Source organism: Zonotrichia leucophrys, chromosome 3 (assembly GCF_028769735.1).
Source record: "Zonotrichia leucophrys gambelii isolate GWCS_2022_RI chromosome 3, RI_Zleu_2.0, whole genome shotgun sequence".
In the NCBI taxonomy this organism is placed as follows: Eukaryota; Metazoa; Chordata; class Aves; order Passeriformes; family Passerellidae; genus Zonotrichia; species Zonotrichia leucophrys.
The window spans coordinates 45,438,004-45,456,115 of record NC_088172.1 but is presented as its reverse complement, the minus strand read 5'-3'; the positions used below and the strand labels follow the sequence as shown (position 1 = coordinate 45,456,115).

Here is an 18,112-nt window from a genome sequence, read left to right as displayed (position 1 = left end):
GGGTTAAGGGATGAAGAGTGAGCAAAGAGCTATCTAGGGTCAACCCCCAGAGTCAGCTATTCCATTGCACTGGAAAATCATCCCAAGATTAGCATTTATTAATCCTTTTTGACAACAGTTCATGTTGATATTTTAAATATTACATGTCACAGTTCAGTACAGTTACATAAATTAATTGCAGATCAGAACACATACATATTAACTCTTGAAAGTCCTTAATATACAGGTATTTCACTAAGTCAGGAGCCAGCTCAAACCTCTTCATCTATTGCACAGGCAAAGTTCAGTGGCTTTAAGTCAAATTTTCCTACCAAATGTAATAAATTAAAACCCTAAAGGGCTGCAAATAACATGCAAGTGCCCACTAATACATATAACAAGACATTAGGAAGAAGATCTTACAGACAGAGATGTGTAAACTGCCAGGAAAAAATGCAGTTCTTCAGAAGGGTGTGGACTCTGAAGTACTGTAAGAATATTACAGCACATTGTATCTCTAAGGCAACAGGTGCTGGATCCATGGAAAACACAGACTATTATGTTCAGGGAAGTTTGCAGGTGCAACAGATGTTCTCACCTCAGCTGCATCTGAAGGCATCAGGCAAGGGCACTTGGTTAGCTCGGCACCAAGACAAGCTCTGTGAACAGAGAAAACCCACTCCATGTGTTCTGGAGTTTTCACTTGCCAAACAGTCTGCCTTATTATGGTACTGAAAAACAAGTGCTAGCATTCCTGATTAGAGTCATGCTGCAAAGGCAAATGTTCAACAGGTTCCTTAAGCAACTTGGCATGTTCCAATTTTGGGCTGAGTCCCTGCTATCCCAAAGTCAAATCACATTGCTCTTATGTAAGTCTGCCACACACACACACACTGCATTTCAGACCAGCTTCTCTTATGACTTCATTTAGAATCCAAATTTGGCCAAGGCATTAGTAATCTGCAAAGGACTTGCAGTGAAAATAAGACCAGAAAATCTGGACTTTTCTATCTACTGCCATGTAGAAGAGCAGTATATTAAATCCATTCTTTTGAACTCTTCACATTCTTTGTAAACATATAATAATTTCAAATATTGTGCACATAAGAGGGAAAAAAATCTTTAGGTCTATTTACATAAACTATATCCTATGTTATACAGCATTGGGCACATATTGTATTCATGTTTACTGTGTCACTGTGATGCAAACAAGTCAGGTAACATTGAAGTAGTTTTGCAGCACAAAGTCAGTACTGTACTTTCAGCAATGTACCTTCCCATCACTAGGCGTAAGTAACATATCATACAAATGCAGGTGGGAACAAATGCTTGAAATGTTACCTGCAATCCCAGAACAATGCATCTTGAAAATGAAAGCTTGATTCTGCAGCAAATACTCTCTTTGGTACCATTCATACGCTGTTAGTTGTAACTCACTGCCTTGGTTGCAATACGTTCTGCTGCTACACTTTGCCTTTTAATAGGAAGAGTTCTCTGCCTGTGTGCATGTGTGTGTATTATGCATGGATCTACACAAATTAAATTAAAATTTTAACTAAAATATATTGCGCTATTACCAGGGAAGTATACAGACTGACATATCCAAATGGAAGAATTAGGTTAGCAGCTACAAATTCTGTGTGTATTTCCTCATAAGGAACTAAAGCTTTTTTTATCCTGGGATATTATTGGCAACATCAAACTGTGCAACCTTAAATCAGAGCTCAAAGACCAAACTGGCTGACAACACAAGCTTTCAGCTGGCAGCATTTTCAGTCTGCAGTCTCTCGATCAGTTGTTCAGCCTATGAAAGGGAAAAAGCAATGCATTACAAAAATGAAGGCCCACATAACTCCACTGTGGGCCTTCATTTTACTGAAAATTCCATTTCATAAACAGTGACACTAACAGAGAATTTGCTTTTCACTTTTACAGATTAAGTGTACAGGAGAAGCAGAATACAACACTTCCTTTCAACAACAGACTCAGTTTCCAACAAACACTCAAGAGGTGATCATGATGTGGAGGTCAGAGGAGGTTTGAGCAAATGAACAGCAGATCTGTTAAAGCACTGTGACTGCAGAGACCTCAGAAGACAGCAGTGCTTGGAGCAACCCAGTGGTGAGAGCTGGGATTCTCTGTGAGCCACTCCAGAACGGTGTGTTGCAACCTCTTGCTGCACCACCAGCCACCAACACTGCTGAGGGACAGAGGGCATTCAAGTGTGTGCTCCTGTCACCAGTTACTACCTCATGGTTTGGTCACATCACTGCACCAACAGAGACTTTTGCCATCATACATGCTATTTATGCATCATGGGCAGGACTGGGGCAGCTGTGCTTTGTACACATAACAGCAGCAGCTCACAGAGCCCTCAGGAAGGCTCAGGGCAGGAGGGAGTCTGCCAACAAGCAGGCCAGACTGGGCACCTGAAGGCCAACAGGGGCACTTCTGAAACTGATCAGTTTACTGTCAGCCTTTGCTTTTTTGCCAGTCCTACTGAATTCATCTTTTAACTTGATCTATTGCTTGAGGCTTTATTAAAATCTCCAAAGGAACTAAATTAAGGTGAAAAGCTCAAGTTTTTTAAATGCAGATGATAAAAATGCAATCAGATACTTCAGGTAGGAGCAACTCAACAGAGTTCAGTAATTACTGCAGTTAATTTAAAAATAAAGCTACATAAAGTATGCAGCAAATGAAAATTATAATATCTGAATCCTGTTTTGCATTCTTAAACAAGTACCACATTCAGGACACTATAATGTGAAAAAAAAAAAACCCAAACCAGAACCACCGACAACCCAAGAACATTTTCCAACCTGACAGCAGGGCAAAATACCAAAGTGCAGCCATACTGGATAACCAGACTTAAGCAGTAAAACTACACAGCTATATGTACTTCAGGGACAAATATTTCTGAGATGCTCAATAACGCAGCAGACACATCTGCTTCTTTTGAGCTGGGAGCGAACTCCAGCAAGGTGCCACTGTAAAGAAGCTGTGTTTCTTCTCTTTAAGTAAGAAACTGTCTGTATTCTTTAGATGAGACAGACCTTTTTTAGCAGCTTTGATGTGGGGATATGCAATGACACTAGGGTGCTACAGTTACCTTGCAAGGACAGGTGCTTTGCTGCATCAAAGCAATGAGAGTGAGGTTTAGGTCTCTAGAGAGAGATTTTTTTAAGTGCTTTAGTCAGTGTCAGTTCAGTCTCATTGCTAATCACTACTGACATAAATCAGTACCAACAATGTTTTTGTAAAGCAGGCACTAGGCTTAGTCTAAAAATGACAAGATGAGAAAAACCACATGAAGTATAAATGCAGTCATTAGGTGAATGTGTTTTCACCTACACAGGATTAACCAGGTTATATGCAAAACAATCCATCACATTTGAATATAGCCCTTTATATTAAAACCCAAATATTTACAAAGTGTCCACAGAAGCACACCACAGAGCCTCAGCCAAGATCCGGAACCACTGTACTGTTTGCTGTTAGTTATTAGCACTGCACTGTTGTCATCTTATTGCAAAAGTTCCACACCTTCTTGTTGATTTCTCATGGTCAGCTCCTCACAGCGCTGACTCCTTCACAGCACAGCCAACAAACTGCAGCTCCCTTCTTGACCAGCTACCCCACTCTTTTGTAGCACTCATGGACACAGCTGTGGCCTGTTAAGGGCAGGCCTGCTCCTAATCTTAGGTGATTGGTACAGCTGCAACTCCTCAGGGGTGAGACTACCTTCTGCACTGTCTTTATTTTCTTACATTCTATCCCTCTCCACTCCATTCCTTAATGTTTATAAGCATAAACATCAAGTTTTTAACCTTTATTTTTTTCTGAGTTAATATAAAATATACATAACTGAGAATTAAAGCAAGCACAAAAATAATTGGTCGGAGAATTTTTGGACACTGTTAAAAGGTTAGAAGGACATGGCTCCCAACTGAAAACCTGTGGCAAAGCTCACCTGCCTTACACTTACCGTGATAAACCAGTAGGAATTGAGTCTGTAGTAGATCCTGGATAAGAAGCCCAGCTGGCTGGCTGGGGCCAGGACGTGCAGATGCAAGTGGGCTATGGAGCAGAACGGTGGCCAGTGAAAACCCATTCTTCAGAAAAGGAAAAGAAGCACAAGATAGTGGTGGTGTTAATTCAGGAAGAAGTTAATTCAGGAACAAATTCATTGCAGTTATTTACCTGCAGTTTGTTGCAGGTTATTTACCACAATCCACAGAACTAACAACTCATTGCATTTTTGATGTACATAGAAGCAGGAACAAAAACACGCCCTTTCATTATACCACAAAAAGCTCTTCAAAAGTTCATTCATCTTCTCTTTCACATCTCTGTATGTAAGACACATTTTTAAAAGGAGTTAAAAGAAAGAGTATCTTAAATGTATCCTACCTAGTTATGAGCTGGAAAGCCAACTATCAATTTTCATCATGAAGAGCCAGCTGCCTGTTTCTCTACAGCGCTCAAATTATGCTACAGTTTATTTCAACTATCAAGGGCCTTAAACTGAAGGGTCCAGCACCAAAACCCAGTGAATTCTGGTATGACTGAAACACAATGTCATATCCTGCTTCAATAGCCAAAGTTTACCTCTCCTCTGGCATCTAGGATTTACAGCATATTTGCAGCACACAATGAAAGAGCAGCCTCTTTGGTAAGTTGTTTGAAGTCCTCTCCCTACTCCAAGATGTGTTCAAGAAAGCACCTCAGAGACAGAGCCCAATTTGTGCCAGAACTTCATCAGGAAAAAAAGTTTCTATTCAATGCCAGCAGGTTTTAATTGAGAATTCATGCAGTAAGTAAAAGGTAGACCTGACTTCTTCCATAGATCACAGTACAGGTTCTGCCACCATCTCTAAAGTAACATTCTGAAAAGTAAAATACACAATCAATAGAAAGATGGAAGGTTTTTATTACATACCTTACATCATTCAAGTCACTAAAATTATTGTTCTGGAGAACAGCTTTTCCCACTTCCATCATTCTCTTCACTATTAAAACACAAATAAATTTCATTTTAAAAAGATATTCTTCAGAATATTAACTTCAAGAGACTAAACTACATTGAGATCACAGACATGGGTTTTTCAAAATATAAACACTGTAAGTACTCCTAGTCAAAGAAAAGACAATCAAGAGAGTGTGTGCAATGATTTACTTGAAAACTGCCACTGATACCAACTTCCCCACCTGCAATGCTTTCCAGAGGGATATTATTATAAGGACTTTGGCCAAAGCCATGCCATCACCACACCCTTATTAAAAAAACCCAACCCAACAAGTACTGATTGGTCAGAATGATGACTTTACACTAATTCCAGTGTTGTATCTCTGCACAGCTGCAGGACTTTGATCTCCAGAGCCTGTGAAGTCTGGAGTACATTTCAGACAATACATAAATTTAAATTAAATTGTCAGTATTTCTTATTACTAGCACAGCTTTATTATCTCTGAACAATGTAGTAACCCCAATAAAAAAAAATCAAGGCAGAAGTTAGAGGAATTGCTTTGAAGCCAAACACATACAGAAGTTTTTTTCTCTGGAGAAAACCACCCTATATTTACAAGAGAAATACAGCAATGCAAGATTTGCAAAATGCAATTATAACTCTTTTCTTGCATCACCTATAAGTTTCCCTACAGTGGAATTTCTTCATGTCTGCAATTTCTTCTGTTACTCAACACACTTAGCTAGCCATATCTTGTGAAACAAATTCCAGGACAATGTCCTCTTAAGGGAAAAAAACCCCAAAAACCAAAATAAGCCTAGCAACAATAAATAATGGCTTCAACATTTCAGAATTTTACTTTTGCAATTTTTTTAAAGTTAATTGAAACCGCATCACCCTTTTTCATCTGTCATTTCCTTTTTTCCTGACAAATAATGCAGCACTTATCTGAAAGTATACACATTATAAAATTCTTCTGTAAGCTTTTAGAATTGCATATGCATATCTAAGAAAATGCAATGAAGCAGCACATAATTGCTTTAAAAATAAAGCTGTACTTCCAACAAAGTGCAGAAGCATCTATACTCCATGCAAACTGCCATGTTTTTCCAGAACTGCACAAAAAAGGTGCTATTGTAGACCAGCACATAGAAATTACCAGAAAGTCTCTATCTACACTCACTCACATCAGCTATTTCTACGTTTACAAATGGTGTCCAAAGTTGTAATTTACTTGACAACCCCCTGTTCCAGGCTGTGAAAAACGATTTTCCTTGAGGTTAAGCACACACTTGCAGCCTTACCTAGAGGTATGTGCTCTGTCTTCAGTGTTTTGCAGTTTCCCATGTGCTTCACGGGCACCACCAGGTAGTGGTGGGGGGCACCAGGTTTTATATCTCTAAAGCAAACAAGGTCTTCATCCTAGAAAAGGATGCAAACGTTTTAAAATGGATTAGGACGAGGATACTGGCACAGAGTAGGTAACAATGTCTACATCCCCCATGTGGATGCGATATCAAATGTCATATTTGACGCGACCAGCAAGGAAAGCTGAGGGTATTTCGGAGGCAGCCTCCAGGCACGGTGCGCGTCCGCTGCTGACCTTCGGCAGTCAGCCTTCCTCGGCGCCAGCTTTCAGGCTGCCGGCTGCTAGGCCAGCACTTTCGGAAGGTTTTAAGGTGCTTTCCGTGCCAGCGATGTTTCCCCGCATTGCCCATGCCGGCGCCGAGGGCCCTCAGCGCCGCCGCGCCCCCGCCCAGCCCCAGCCGCGATCCCAGGGCCGGCCCGTGAGGGAGCGCGGAAGGAGGGCGGGGAAGGAGGCGCCTCACGCACCTCGCAGGGGAGCAGCGCCGTGCCCGGCTCCTCCCGGCGGGCGATCCTGCAGAACACGCACTTCCCGTCGTAGCCATCGCCGCCGACATTCCCGGCTTCGCTCCCCTCAGCGGCGGCGGCGGCGGCGGCACCCGCGGCCTCAGGCCCGGCCATGGCCGCGCTCCCGGTCCCGGTCCCGCTGCCGGCCCCTCCCGCTGCCGGTGCCGGCGCTCCGCCCGCCGAAGGAGGAGCGCCCGGGCCCGGGAGCCCCGCTGGCACCGCCCGGCTCCGCCCGCCGGACACACGCCGAGCGGAACTGGTGCTGCCCGTGAGGTTGTCACGGGAAAACGAAACCAAAAACCAAACCAACCATCACCACCACCACCACCAACAACAAAAATTTAGGGGAATAAAACCATGTGAATGCACTCTTAAAAGTTCGAATTGCCGCAGGGGGAAAAAAAATCAAGCACACAGTAAAGAGGGCGGAAAAAAGGATAATAAGTGCTTATGATGCTGGATCTTTGTCGTTCCTCACCAGAAAGTTATGTCCAGCAATTCATTGGTCAATCCAAACCAAGAAAAATTTAGACATTTTGCCCCTATAGTTCAAGTTACTTGGATTTTTATATGTGTACAAATAATGTTAAAACCATTTCAGCACTGTTGCAGTTTGTTTGGGGTCACTAATAGAATTCCAGAGATTTTTCCAAATGAGTCTACATTTTTTCTTTGACGCTCCCAGCAGTGAGGGCTAAAATCTGATGTTAGTTCTAACTGCATAAGCTGACAGCCCTGAAATTGTTGCCAGTGCATGACAGTTATGCTAATTGACAGCCAAAGATATTTCATAAAATCACAGAATGGTTTGGGTTGGAAAGGATCTTGAAGATCATCTCGTTCCAACAACACCTTCCACTAGACCAGGCTGCTCAAGGCTCCATCCAGCCTGGCCTTGAACACTTCCTGGAATGGGGCATCCACAGCTTCTCTGGGCAATCCATTCCAGTGCCTCACCACCCTCCTCCTATCAACTACTTCTGAAGCTAATAAAGGGTAACTGGTAGTTAGCTTTCAATTTCTAAAAATGTTTTCTTAATAGTTTGCATTTTAAATCATTTGCGCTGTTCATTAGACTAGAGCTGCAGAATCACTGACCCGGCAACTTAAATGTATTCTTCATGCAGCTCAAAAGGCACAAAGTGCTTGTCCCGCAGGTGAAAAGAGTGTTTTAAAAGATAATGAGATGAAAAATTAAGACTGAGATTTTCAAAAATGCTTTTATTTTTTTTTTTAAAGCAAGCTATGCCCGTACAAACAGGACATGGTTGGCTATTCTACCTGAAGCAGCTCATTTGCCAGATGTGCCAACCTGCAGAGTGCTAGCAGTCCCTTTGCAATGGCCTCACCTGCTCCTTTTCTCTGTTACAAACAGGCAAATCAAATTTTAGGGTTTACGAATGAGGATTGTTCTAAACGTAACTAGACTTTCCTTTGCTCTAAAGCCATCCTTAGTGCAAAACATCCAACATAAAACCTGCACTTAAACCAGCACCAAATAAAACATCTGCAATTACCTGGGTACTGACAAGCCTGATTTGTGAGCCTGTGTTTGAACACAGTCCTTAATCAAAAATCTGTACCCAAGTACCACTGAAGGAACACGTATTTCATGTTGCAACTACAAGATCTTGTTCTTTCTGAGAGAAAAATGACTAGTGACCATAATTTTCCCTTTACTTTAGGAAAGTTGTTACTGCCATTTCACTCAGAGCAAGGCTCATGGATAGCACACTTGTTCCGTTTCACATGTAATTGTAGTTTGTTTTCTTTTAATGCCACTGTTACATACAATGAAAACCAATAAAACCCAAGAACCAACTACTTTTAAGACATCTTTGCTTTGCTTGGCTGGACATAAAAATATATGTGAGCACTTTGGAAATATGAAAAGGGTGCATACAAAAATGATGCACATGGGACTTTTGAATTCTGGGAAGAGGATGGTCAAAAAGATAAGGGGACACATGTCATTCACTGCGGCTGAGAGCAGAAGCAAGAACTACCAGGTAAACTGCTGTTTACTAGCATTTCTTAGCCCTTTGTCAGAGTCTGTCTCAGGGTGAATTCAAAACACAGCTCTCTTTAAGGACTCAACATACTACACACACAAAAAACCCAAGCCCCAAATCCAACCCCACCAAAATCTCCAACCTCCTTATCTGTGTTTGTAAAATACAGTATTGCTGAAATCCTCTTTTTTATGAGGTGGCACAGGTATTTGTCAGCATAACCTATAACTTAAGCTGCATCCTTTCATCTTTAAAACACTCTAAAGTTTGTGAATAAAAGAGAGCATCTGTAACAAGTTTCTGAATGCATAAATTCCTTTATTGAAAATATTGTGATAGCACTGCATTACATATATTCAATATTCATAGTTTCAAGGGTCACAGAATTCTGATTGAACAACACTGTTTTGAATATAGACCACAGCATTTAGATATGCTTTGACAAGGATAATATAATGGAGTAAGTTGTAGGTAGCAAGAGTGAAATGTATGCAAAATGTTGAACTTGGTTTCATTTTGTTTGTTATGGGGATTTTTTGTTGGGTGTTTGTTTGGTTGGGTTTTTTGAAACTATTAAGTGGCCTTCTGCCATCATTTAAAAGAACAGTGTGGTAGATTTTCTGGGTATCTTCAAAGCATTATGCTGTTATCAACTTCCAAAATATTTTAAAGCATTACCAGTAAGAACTTTATTTATGGCTGTAGTGGACCACAAAGAAAGGAAGTGTGAAAAGCTCATGTGCAGCGTGTTACAGGCTTACTGTGTATAGCATTGTTTTATTAGACTGTGAAACTTCTGTGCAAGATTAAGATTTAGAAATGCCTTTGAAGGAAAAGTAATTGGCTTTTTTATTATTATTTAATCTATTCAAAAATAAAAGAGCAGTAACTAAATTGAGTTGTATTACTCAGTTAGTAACATTCCAACATTAGATTGTTCTGCTTTAATGCACACTACTGTCTCTAAAACCTGCCTTTCTCAGGGCAATGAACACTCAAGTCTAAGGGCAGGACAGCATCCTAATATTAGTTAGGCCTGGATTGTGTAAATAAAACCACAGCTTAATGGCAATGCTGAATTCCGTAGCAAACAGTGAAGACTGCCAGTCCTCTCTCACACTCTCCCCATTCACCAAATGTTTTATAGTTTTTTGTAATATATTTTATTCATAAAATAGATTTTACAAATTTTGTAATATAGAGTCTTTTCAGCTTTGGCGGTGGGGGGGGGGAAGTATCTGACAATTTCATTAAAAACAAACAGGAATAATTAGTTGACTGTCAAATCCTAAACCAGACTGCTGCTTAAAGTATTCTTTTAAAGAAAATTATATGTATAATTATTAGGAAAACAAGTTTTACACTAACGTGACCTGGTCTGTTAGGAAAAGAACTTCTCTAAATCTCAATTGTATTTTCTCCTTAACAAATTCTTCAATTTGTAGAGAAATGCTCGTAAAAGCACAGTGGGTGGCTTATTTTGAACCATTTTGTGGTGATACAGAAAAACAGTTCTCTTAGAAATCTCCTTCATAATCAGTCAAATAACACTGAGGCAGGTGCTCAGAGCATGCTATCCCAATTCTGTGGACTGCAGCTGAACTGATAAAGTCTACACCAGGGGGCACTTGCCCAGTGTCTCCATACACTGCCAAAACAGTTATCTATTAACAGGAATGTGACGGCAGAGTTAAGAAGAAGCACTATCCACCTTCTCCCTCATTTCAGGAAAAGAAAATGAAACAGAATTATGCACTCAAGTGTTTCTGCCAGGAAAACAAACCCTCTAATTAGGGTATAATGAAAACCTAATCTCATTTACAAAATAAAAATATAAAAATTAACTTCAGAAATCAAATAAATTGATTCAGAATAAATGCCAATGCATAAGAAACCCACCTCAACAGTAATTATCAAAATAAGATTTGAAACATTGAACAAAAAACTCATAGCTAACACATTTACAAAAAAAATCTACTATACAGTAACAATAAATAAAATAATTTTAAAAAACATGTTCCCTTAAGTGCTGTGTACACCTATTTCTGATTCTTTTCCATGGCAAACATTATACTGTAGATTTTGGTAAAGTAACCTTTTATTTTTGGTCAGCATTTGCATGTTGAACATAAATACACATGGAATGTACTAGACAGTTAAAGTTCTTCCACAGGATCTTTTTCACAGTTACATAAGAAGTTTTCAACTTATACATCATGAACATTTTCCTAAGCATTGCATCTTCAATGGAAGAGTGCTGAAGAGGAAGTAAAAAACACTTCAGAGTGATCTCTCACTGTTCTGTCTCTTACTGCCTCTCAAAACCAATTCTTTCATTCTTGAGTTGTTTGGTTGGATTTTTTGCGTAGTCATGCTCTGGTACAAATTTGAGGAAAAAGCGTGTAACATTGTGAGGCAGCCTGCACCTTCTGGATAGCTTTAAGTGCCTAATGGATCCAGTCCTTAAGGCAGTCAGTGTTTCACTCAAATGTCCATACTTCTACATCTTGTATTATGAAATCTTCTTTCTTAGTTAAGATGTCATTATTGAAGGTGCTGCAGGAGTTGCTTCGCCCATGATACAAATCTGCATCTAACCATAAACCAAAGCGGCCACTAAAGGGAAATACAGAACAGATTTGGTGTTAGATGGAAGAGTAAAAGCACTGGAAGCTGTATAAGCAATCAAAGAAGTGATACAGAGGGATCTAGGTGACCCTGAGGCCAAATGTGAAGAGCTCAGTACCGGCAAAGCACTCTCCAAGAAGCTCATGGTGCTGTTCCCTTGCTTTTGTTCGCAGCAGTGAGCAGGGCAGCGCGCAGGACCCTGCGAGTGCCCACAGCCCTGGGCTACACCCGGCTGCTCACACTGCCAGCTGTGGCTATACCAGGGCACAGGCCTTGGGGTCCCTTCCCTGGCTGCTTGGATGTGGGCAGACCTCAGGGTTCCTTCCCTGGCTGCTTGGATGTGGGCAGACCTCGGGGTTCCTTCCCTGGCTGCATGGATGTGGGCAGAGCATCTCCTGGTTATCCACTCCCGATGCAAACCATGCCCAGCTGTGCCATAGTGTAAGCTCCAAGTAAGCTTTAGTTGGTTGTAGTAGTCTTAGCCCTTGACTTTATACCTACTGACCTTTGAAACTCATGAACTGATTATGCCCTGTCTGTATCCTTGCTCTGTGCATCAACAGAAAAACAACAGCTTAGTAAGGACCGCTTGATAAACCCTAGAAACTGATGGCAAAATTGCCATTACGGATTATCTTCCAGTGACAAACCGCTTCAGCAATGAGTGATGTATCTACCCAAAACATCTGCTTTTTTTCCTGGCTAAAAACAACCCCAACTCTGCAACAAACCCTACTTGCCTAGCATCAGTCACTCTAAGCAAACAAAATTGGTTTCAGTCTGTAACTGAAATTAGATTGCTGAGGTATCTCTGCTAAACAGCTTACTAAAATTAAGTTCAGCCACTTTACTGCAAAGTTTTTCTTGCACCTACCACTGTCCCTATTTCCATTTAAAATTAAAAAAAAAGAAAGTTGGCAATATGATTTGAAAACCAAACACTCACTCACCCTCCACCTCCAAGCTCCAGAGAGGTAGTGTCTCCATTGATGAAGTAAGTGTTTTCTCCACTCCATTTAAATACCTGGGAGGGGAAAAAACATGAACATATTTGGACTGAGGATTCTTGCAATCTCAAACTACTGGGTACCTACTCTTAGCAGCTAAGAGGCTTGGTCATCTTTTATCTTTTTCTTGAAAGAGGAAAAGGTAAGGTAGAAAGTAAAGATCAATACATATTTAAAACTATGAACAAAGCATCCTAATCCTTATTTTAAATGCTGCTTCCCTCTCTAAATCAAGTGGTACCCTGTTAAAAAGGAATAATGTGTTCAATATGGAAAAAGTACATAAGCTATGAGCATCAAGGGGTATTTCAGTAGCACTCTTATTTCTCTTTTTTGTGGTCACTGTGATCCTAAGAATGCATGACATTATATCCTGTTCTTGATATCATTGCCTTCTAAGGTGAGTCTTCGACACTCTTTAAGTCCTTCCTGCTTCACCCTTCAACTCATTTAAAACTCTCTCCTCACACTTACAGACTGTCCTCTCTGCAGATAATTACAGACACTTTTGCTTGAAGTATTGCATTGAAGCAATGAATGATTAACTTCATTCATCAACATCTGGCACCTCTTCTACACTAAAAATCTCATACATGTTTCTGAAGTGGAACCCAAAAATCTTATTTCAGAAAGTGGACACTCACTTACCTTGAAATGTGGACTGAAAGTGTAGAGGAATGTTTCACCAGTGCCATAGTAATGGTCACTAAACCTGAAGGGATGAGTAGCATACGCTCCAAATATCTGCCAGAATAAAATGATTATACGACTTTAAGGGAAAGTGCAGAATTCAAGAGAAAAACCCCCAAAGATGTCAAAATGCTTTCTAATAACAACCAAGCTATTTTCATGTTAGAAGAACCAACTAGTGAAGCGTATCAGATGTGCAAGTATTCCTCTACATCTTCCGTATCCTGCAAGTTAAAAGCCAGATGATAACCATGGCAGCAGCATTGCTGACTAGCAGCTACTGAAGAATGAGACCTCCAGAGAGGCATTGCTTGTGACAGCTCCTTAACTGTGATACCTAAAGGCACTACTGCACGCACTGCAATGCTAAAACTTTTACTAGTGCTGAAGTTCTTTCCTCTGGTAACTCTAGTTTAGGCAGTAGAAAATATAAAAGAATACACCAATGTCTCATTCTGGTATGACATGACTTCACAGTATGACTAGCATTTCATACTGATCACTTTACAAAGTGCTGCCCTTTGTGCCCCACCCCTGAAGAAGCGCTCCTGACCTGGTTGTCCATATCCTTGATGACGAGGAGAACGGGGCTGTCGAGAGCGGCCGATTTGCGGTACAGAGTCTTGAGGCTGGTGCCGTGCTCCAGCGTGCTGTACGCCAGGCGCCACGGGTAGCCCTGCACCCGCGCGGGCAGACGCCGGGCCAGCTGGGCAGGGGCAGGCAATGAGGGAAATGGTTACACAAGCAGCACAGGCAGTGCCCCAGCCTCTTCCTCGCACTCGACAGAGGCAGCACCACATCTCAGAAGGAAACCTGAGGGCTTTCAGCCATACCTGCTCTATGTGCATGTTCTCCAGAAGAGCGCTGTGATGCTTTAGGATAGGCAAGGTATCGTCATCTTCTTCTTCTTCATAGTAACTGCAAACGCTCTTTCGTCGTTTAGCTTCTTCTACAGTAATGATCTGTGGCAAGAGAACAAGTGTCCAACCTAAAGCATAGCTCTTACACCATCAATCCTCTGTTGAAGCCAATTCATCTAAAACTTACTCCTCAGCTGTCACACTGTTTGGAGAAAAAACACCATATGGGATAATTTTACCAAGCACAAGGTACCCTTAAGCAAATGGGGAAAATCTTTAGCTGGGCCTCAGTGCCACCATGGGACATAGCAAGCAACAGCAAAAGCTCTGAAATGGAGCTGATGAGAAAGAGAAGGGGAAGCAACAAGGCCTAGCTACAGCACAAACAGGAAACCTTAAACTGTTTTTTCCTTCTGTGAGTGTATCACCACAGTGGTCTTATCTGGGAGCAGGAATTTCAGGATGCAGCTGCAGAGCCCACTGTGCTCTGCTATGCACCTCGCTGCCAATAAGGCTTCCAAATGGCTTTCATGTTACACACAGATCAAGTTTTGCATAATTCCTCCACGCCTTCACGATCACTGCTGGAACTTGTAGAAGCTGTCAACAGTCAAGACTACTGGGAAGAGATGCCTGGAGGTCCTACACACACCTGGCCCTCAGGCGAGAAGACAAATACAATAGACTGATTCCAGGTGTGGATTTAACCACACATCAAAGCACACAAGTTTTGCATGAGGACCAGGGCTGGTGAGGCGCTCTCACAGCCCTAATACCCTCAGTAACACTGGGCATCCCCAGTGGGAAGAGAGCTACACATCTTCTGCATGCACTCATGTCCAGTCCATGCTGTCCCACAGATGCCTGGAGCTGAGCAGGGCACATGGGCTCTGGCACTCCAGTGCACCGTCAGGAAAAGAGAGGAAGGCAAATCACAAGGCAAAATCCAGCCTGCAGAACAAACACTGCCATGTGTCCCTGCACACCTGAGCAGTCACAGGTACTCCTGCCCATGACAGCAAGAGCTCTAAGGTTTGCACTGCAAAATTAGGGTAATTAAAAAAAAAAAAATTCTACCCACAACAAACTGCTCAGAAAAACCAATCTTTCTACTTGTATCGTTCTTTTTTTTTTTCATCTTCAGACTGGTTTGCCTTTGCTCCACATCTCCCAGAACATGACTGTATATTTTTTAATTAACACCTTTTAGACATTAAATCAAAAGTACACAACTTCCCTTTTGAGGACTTTCTTTTAGGAATAGTCTCCCCTGCTCCAGGAGTGGGGGAAAAGTACCAGACAACAGCAAATCAACCAAGAGGTATCTGTAGCAAAATACAACTCAAGTCACTTAGGGAACCAGAGAAAATCTATTAACACAACTGTAAATTGCAAACTGGGTCCAGAGACAGACAAGCCCCCCTCTTCTCTGCATACACATTTATTCAGTCTCTGAACTGAATATGTGAATGAACTTCAGTCAACAACTGCAGAAAGAGGCATCTGCAAGATCAGGTATTTACAGACCACACAAAGGCAGAAATGGATGAAAAGAACTGACCACTACAGAAACTGGATCTACAAAGTATTTCAAAGATTTTATGGGGCTGAGAAAGGAAGCCACCTGAGGTGGAAATGCCCCTCACCTGAGTACAGAGCACATTTATTACCAGGACAGAAGTTCCATCATCAGATCCACACTGTTCAAATGGGAAATAATGCAACATACCTCTACAAAAGGTTCCTCCTGGTCTGGTCTGGCACAGTAAACAATTCGAATATTCAAAGGCATTTGTCTCTGTTTCATCATCTAGCAGTTTATTTTCAGTACCCACTACTCTTCCCTTGCTCTATGGCAAGAGTTCTCAGCCCCAAGAGTGACAGACAGCTACTGGCCATGGCATGCTGTGATAAAACTGCTTATATGCTCTTCTACAATTAGAGTTTCTGTTTCCCCGCAAGGGAGAGTGAAACTTTCACTCTCATCATTTCACAGTCATCATGCCCAAATTTGGACTTCATTCAATAGAGATTTCCTGGCAAACCTACTTTAAATGGTGAAGCTGGAATATATTACAAATAAAAAGGCACACCTTTAAAGCAGTTTCCAGCTTTTCTTCCTTTCAATAAATATCTAAAAAGAACAATGAGAGACATGCTCCCAGTGTGGCCAGATCTCTCCTACATCTGTCTTTAGATCACTGACTCTCCTTCACTGTGGTTTTATGAAAATGGCATGCAAATAACTGAACAGTAAAATCTAGAGCAATGTATGACTGCACTCAGCTCTACACAAAACAAGGAAGACAGGTTTTTATTTCAGCTCAAAAAGCACTAACATTGAGAAGCTACAAAACTGTAAAAATATTAGTTCCTTGGGAATAGAGGTTGCTACATTTAAAATGACAGGACCCACTTCCAAGCTCCATTTTTCAACAGAACATACTGTGAAGATCAAAATGCTCAAACAAACAAAAAAGAGGGTAGTAGAATTTAAAGAAAACAAATTTATGTTTAGGATGAATCATCAGATAACTTATTTAATCACCTTCAAGATATTTCCCACTTTGGAATGTATGTGTCTGTTTCATTTATCCCATATTCTTAGCACAGAAAGTGTTTGAGCATTGAGAAATATGACTTTTAAAACTGTGTGTAAGCTTATTTCCCTTAGAAACTAGGCTTTGTATGCAGAAGGAGGAGATAACAAGCATAGGCATGCCAAGTGGTTAAAACAGATTGCAGAAGACCACACATGAAAAAGCCAAAGTCCAATGATAAACTCACCCCACTTACACCCAATATTCAAACAGAACTGCTGTGTATACCCTAGAAGCAAGGGTCTGGCCTATCACCACACACTAATCCATTTCAACCAGCACACAGGAGCCTGGGTTGATGTTTACATGCATATATACATTTTGAAGCATTTATTTGTAGCATATAAATACATTAGGAAATACATTGGGAATTTAGCAATGCTGACCACATATGCCTGTATAGCTTTGCAAAAGACTAATATCACATGGTCAGAATATTTACACAACTTCTGCTGGTTGCACACCAGAGAGCTCCCAGGTGTTTACCTGCTCTTTCTAGGGAGAGAGGAAATGAAGACTGAAGGAATATGAATACATTTGTGAGACAGATAGAAGCCTTAAGGAAACACCATAAAATCCTCAAAAGAACAACTGCTGAGATTCTTAGAGGATGCACACTTGATACGCACACGCTTCAGGCAAAGGCAGAAGGCACTCACCTCCCAGCTTTTAGTAGTGGGCTCACTAAAGAAGTTGTCAATCATGTCAAGCTCCTCCTTTTCCACCACAACAAAACCTTGTTCCTTGGCATCTTTCCCATATATTTCTGGTGACCACTGAACAAAAAACGTGTACAAGTGATCCACTCTGTGAAGAGAAGAGGAGGAGACAACCATTGTTTAGTAGTCCATGAACCCAACACTGTCACGTAGCACAGAGGTTTTGCCCAATGCCAAAGCAGGGACAACTACACAAACAGGATATCCATGTACCTCCACCCTCCCATACCACACAAGGCAACAGCTCCCACCACCTGGCAGCCTGAACCACTTCAAGGTTTCTCTGCTTGTATTTTCCTCCTCCCTTTGCTATATGCTAAGCCAGAGAATCATGGTAGAGCAATATGGCTTGTCCAGTCCCACACAATTCATACTAAGAAGTCAAATTGATTGATATTAGGTCATAGTCATTAAAGTTCACTTACCCATTTAGTTTGACTTCCAGCATGAAACCAGCAATGAGATCACCAGTGAAATCTACACTACAGTTTTAGCTGCCATTTAAAAGTTATAGAGGCTAGCCACAAAACAATGTTCATTCTCTTAGCATTATGAAAATAAGCTGTTACTGACAGCTTTGCTAATGATATAGTACCAGCAGCACATGCTCTTCCATAAAAGTAGTCAGCTCTCACCCACTGTTTTTAAAAAGATATTCCTTGACAACTTCCATAACAAACCACAAAACAATTTCTGAAGAAGGAATTTATGTATTAAGTTAAAATGATCACATGCAATTTCAAACAGGAATACAACAATGAATCCACTATACAAG

The 18,112-nt window shown here is 41.1% G+C and overlaps 2 protein-coding genes across 10 annotated transcripts in view; both read right to left on the bottom strand.

The window, feature by feature from the left end:
• Window positions 1–77: 77 nt before the first annotated feature.
• Window positions 78–7,005, bottom strand: HINT3 (histidine triad nucleotide binding protein 3). 2 transcript variants are annotated; one of them, XM_064708001.1, is made up of 6 exons: window positions 6,783–7,005; window positions 6,254–6,371; window positions 4,922–4,991; window positions 3,968–4,094; window positions 1,691–1,783; window positions 78–638 (listed from the first exon to the last, which is right to left on the bottom strand). In XM_064708001.1, exons 1-5 carry the CDS (start codon window positions 6,933–6,935, stop codon window positions 1,736–1,738), a joined length of 516 nt encoding a protein of 171 aa, XP_064564071.1. In that variant the 5' UTR covers window positions 6,936–7,005; the 3' UTR covers window positions 78–638; window positions 1,691–1,735. The 2 variants fall into 2 exon arrangements, with proteins under 2 accessions (XP_064564071.1, XP_064564070.1); XM_064708000.1 differs by having other exon boundaries at window positions 78–1,783.
• Window positions 7,006–9,130: 2,125 nt separating this feature from the next.
• NCOA7 (nuclear receptor coactivator 7) overlaps window positions 9,131–18,112 on the bottom strand; it is an 82,701-nt gene continuing 73,719 nt past the window's right edge. For all 8 annotated transcript variants that reach the window (XM_064707994.1, XM_064707990.1, XM_064707997.1 and 5 more), the window contains 6 exons: window positions 17,278–17,425; window positions 13,992–14,120; window positions 13,712–13,864; window positions 13,117–13,212; window positions 12,412–12,485; window positions 9,131–11,449 (listed from right to left, as the gene is read on the bottom strand). In XM_064707994.1, the coding sequence (XP_064564064.1) occupies window positions 11,314–11,449; window positions 12,412–12,485; window positions 13,117–13,212; window positions 13,712–13,864; window positions 13,992–14,120; window positions 17,278–17,425 (736 nt within the window). In that variant the 3' untranslated portion in view covers window positions 9,131–11,313. The remainder of the gene's footprint in view (window positions 11,450–12,411; window positions 12,486–13,116; window positions 13,213–13,711; window positions 13,865–13,991; window positions 14,121–17,277; window positions 17,426–18,112) is intronic.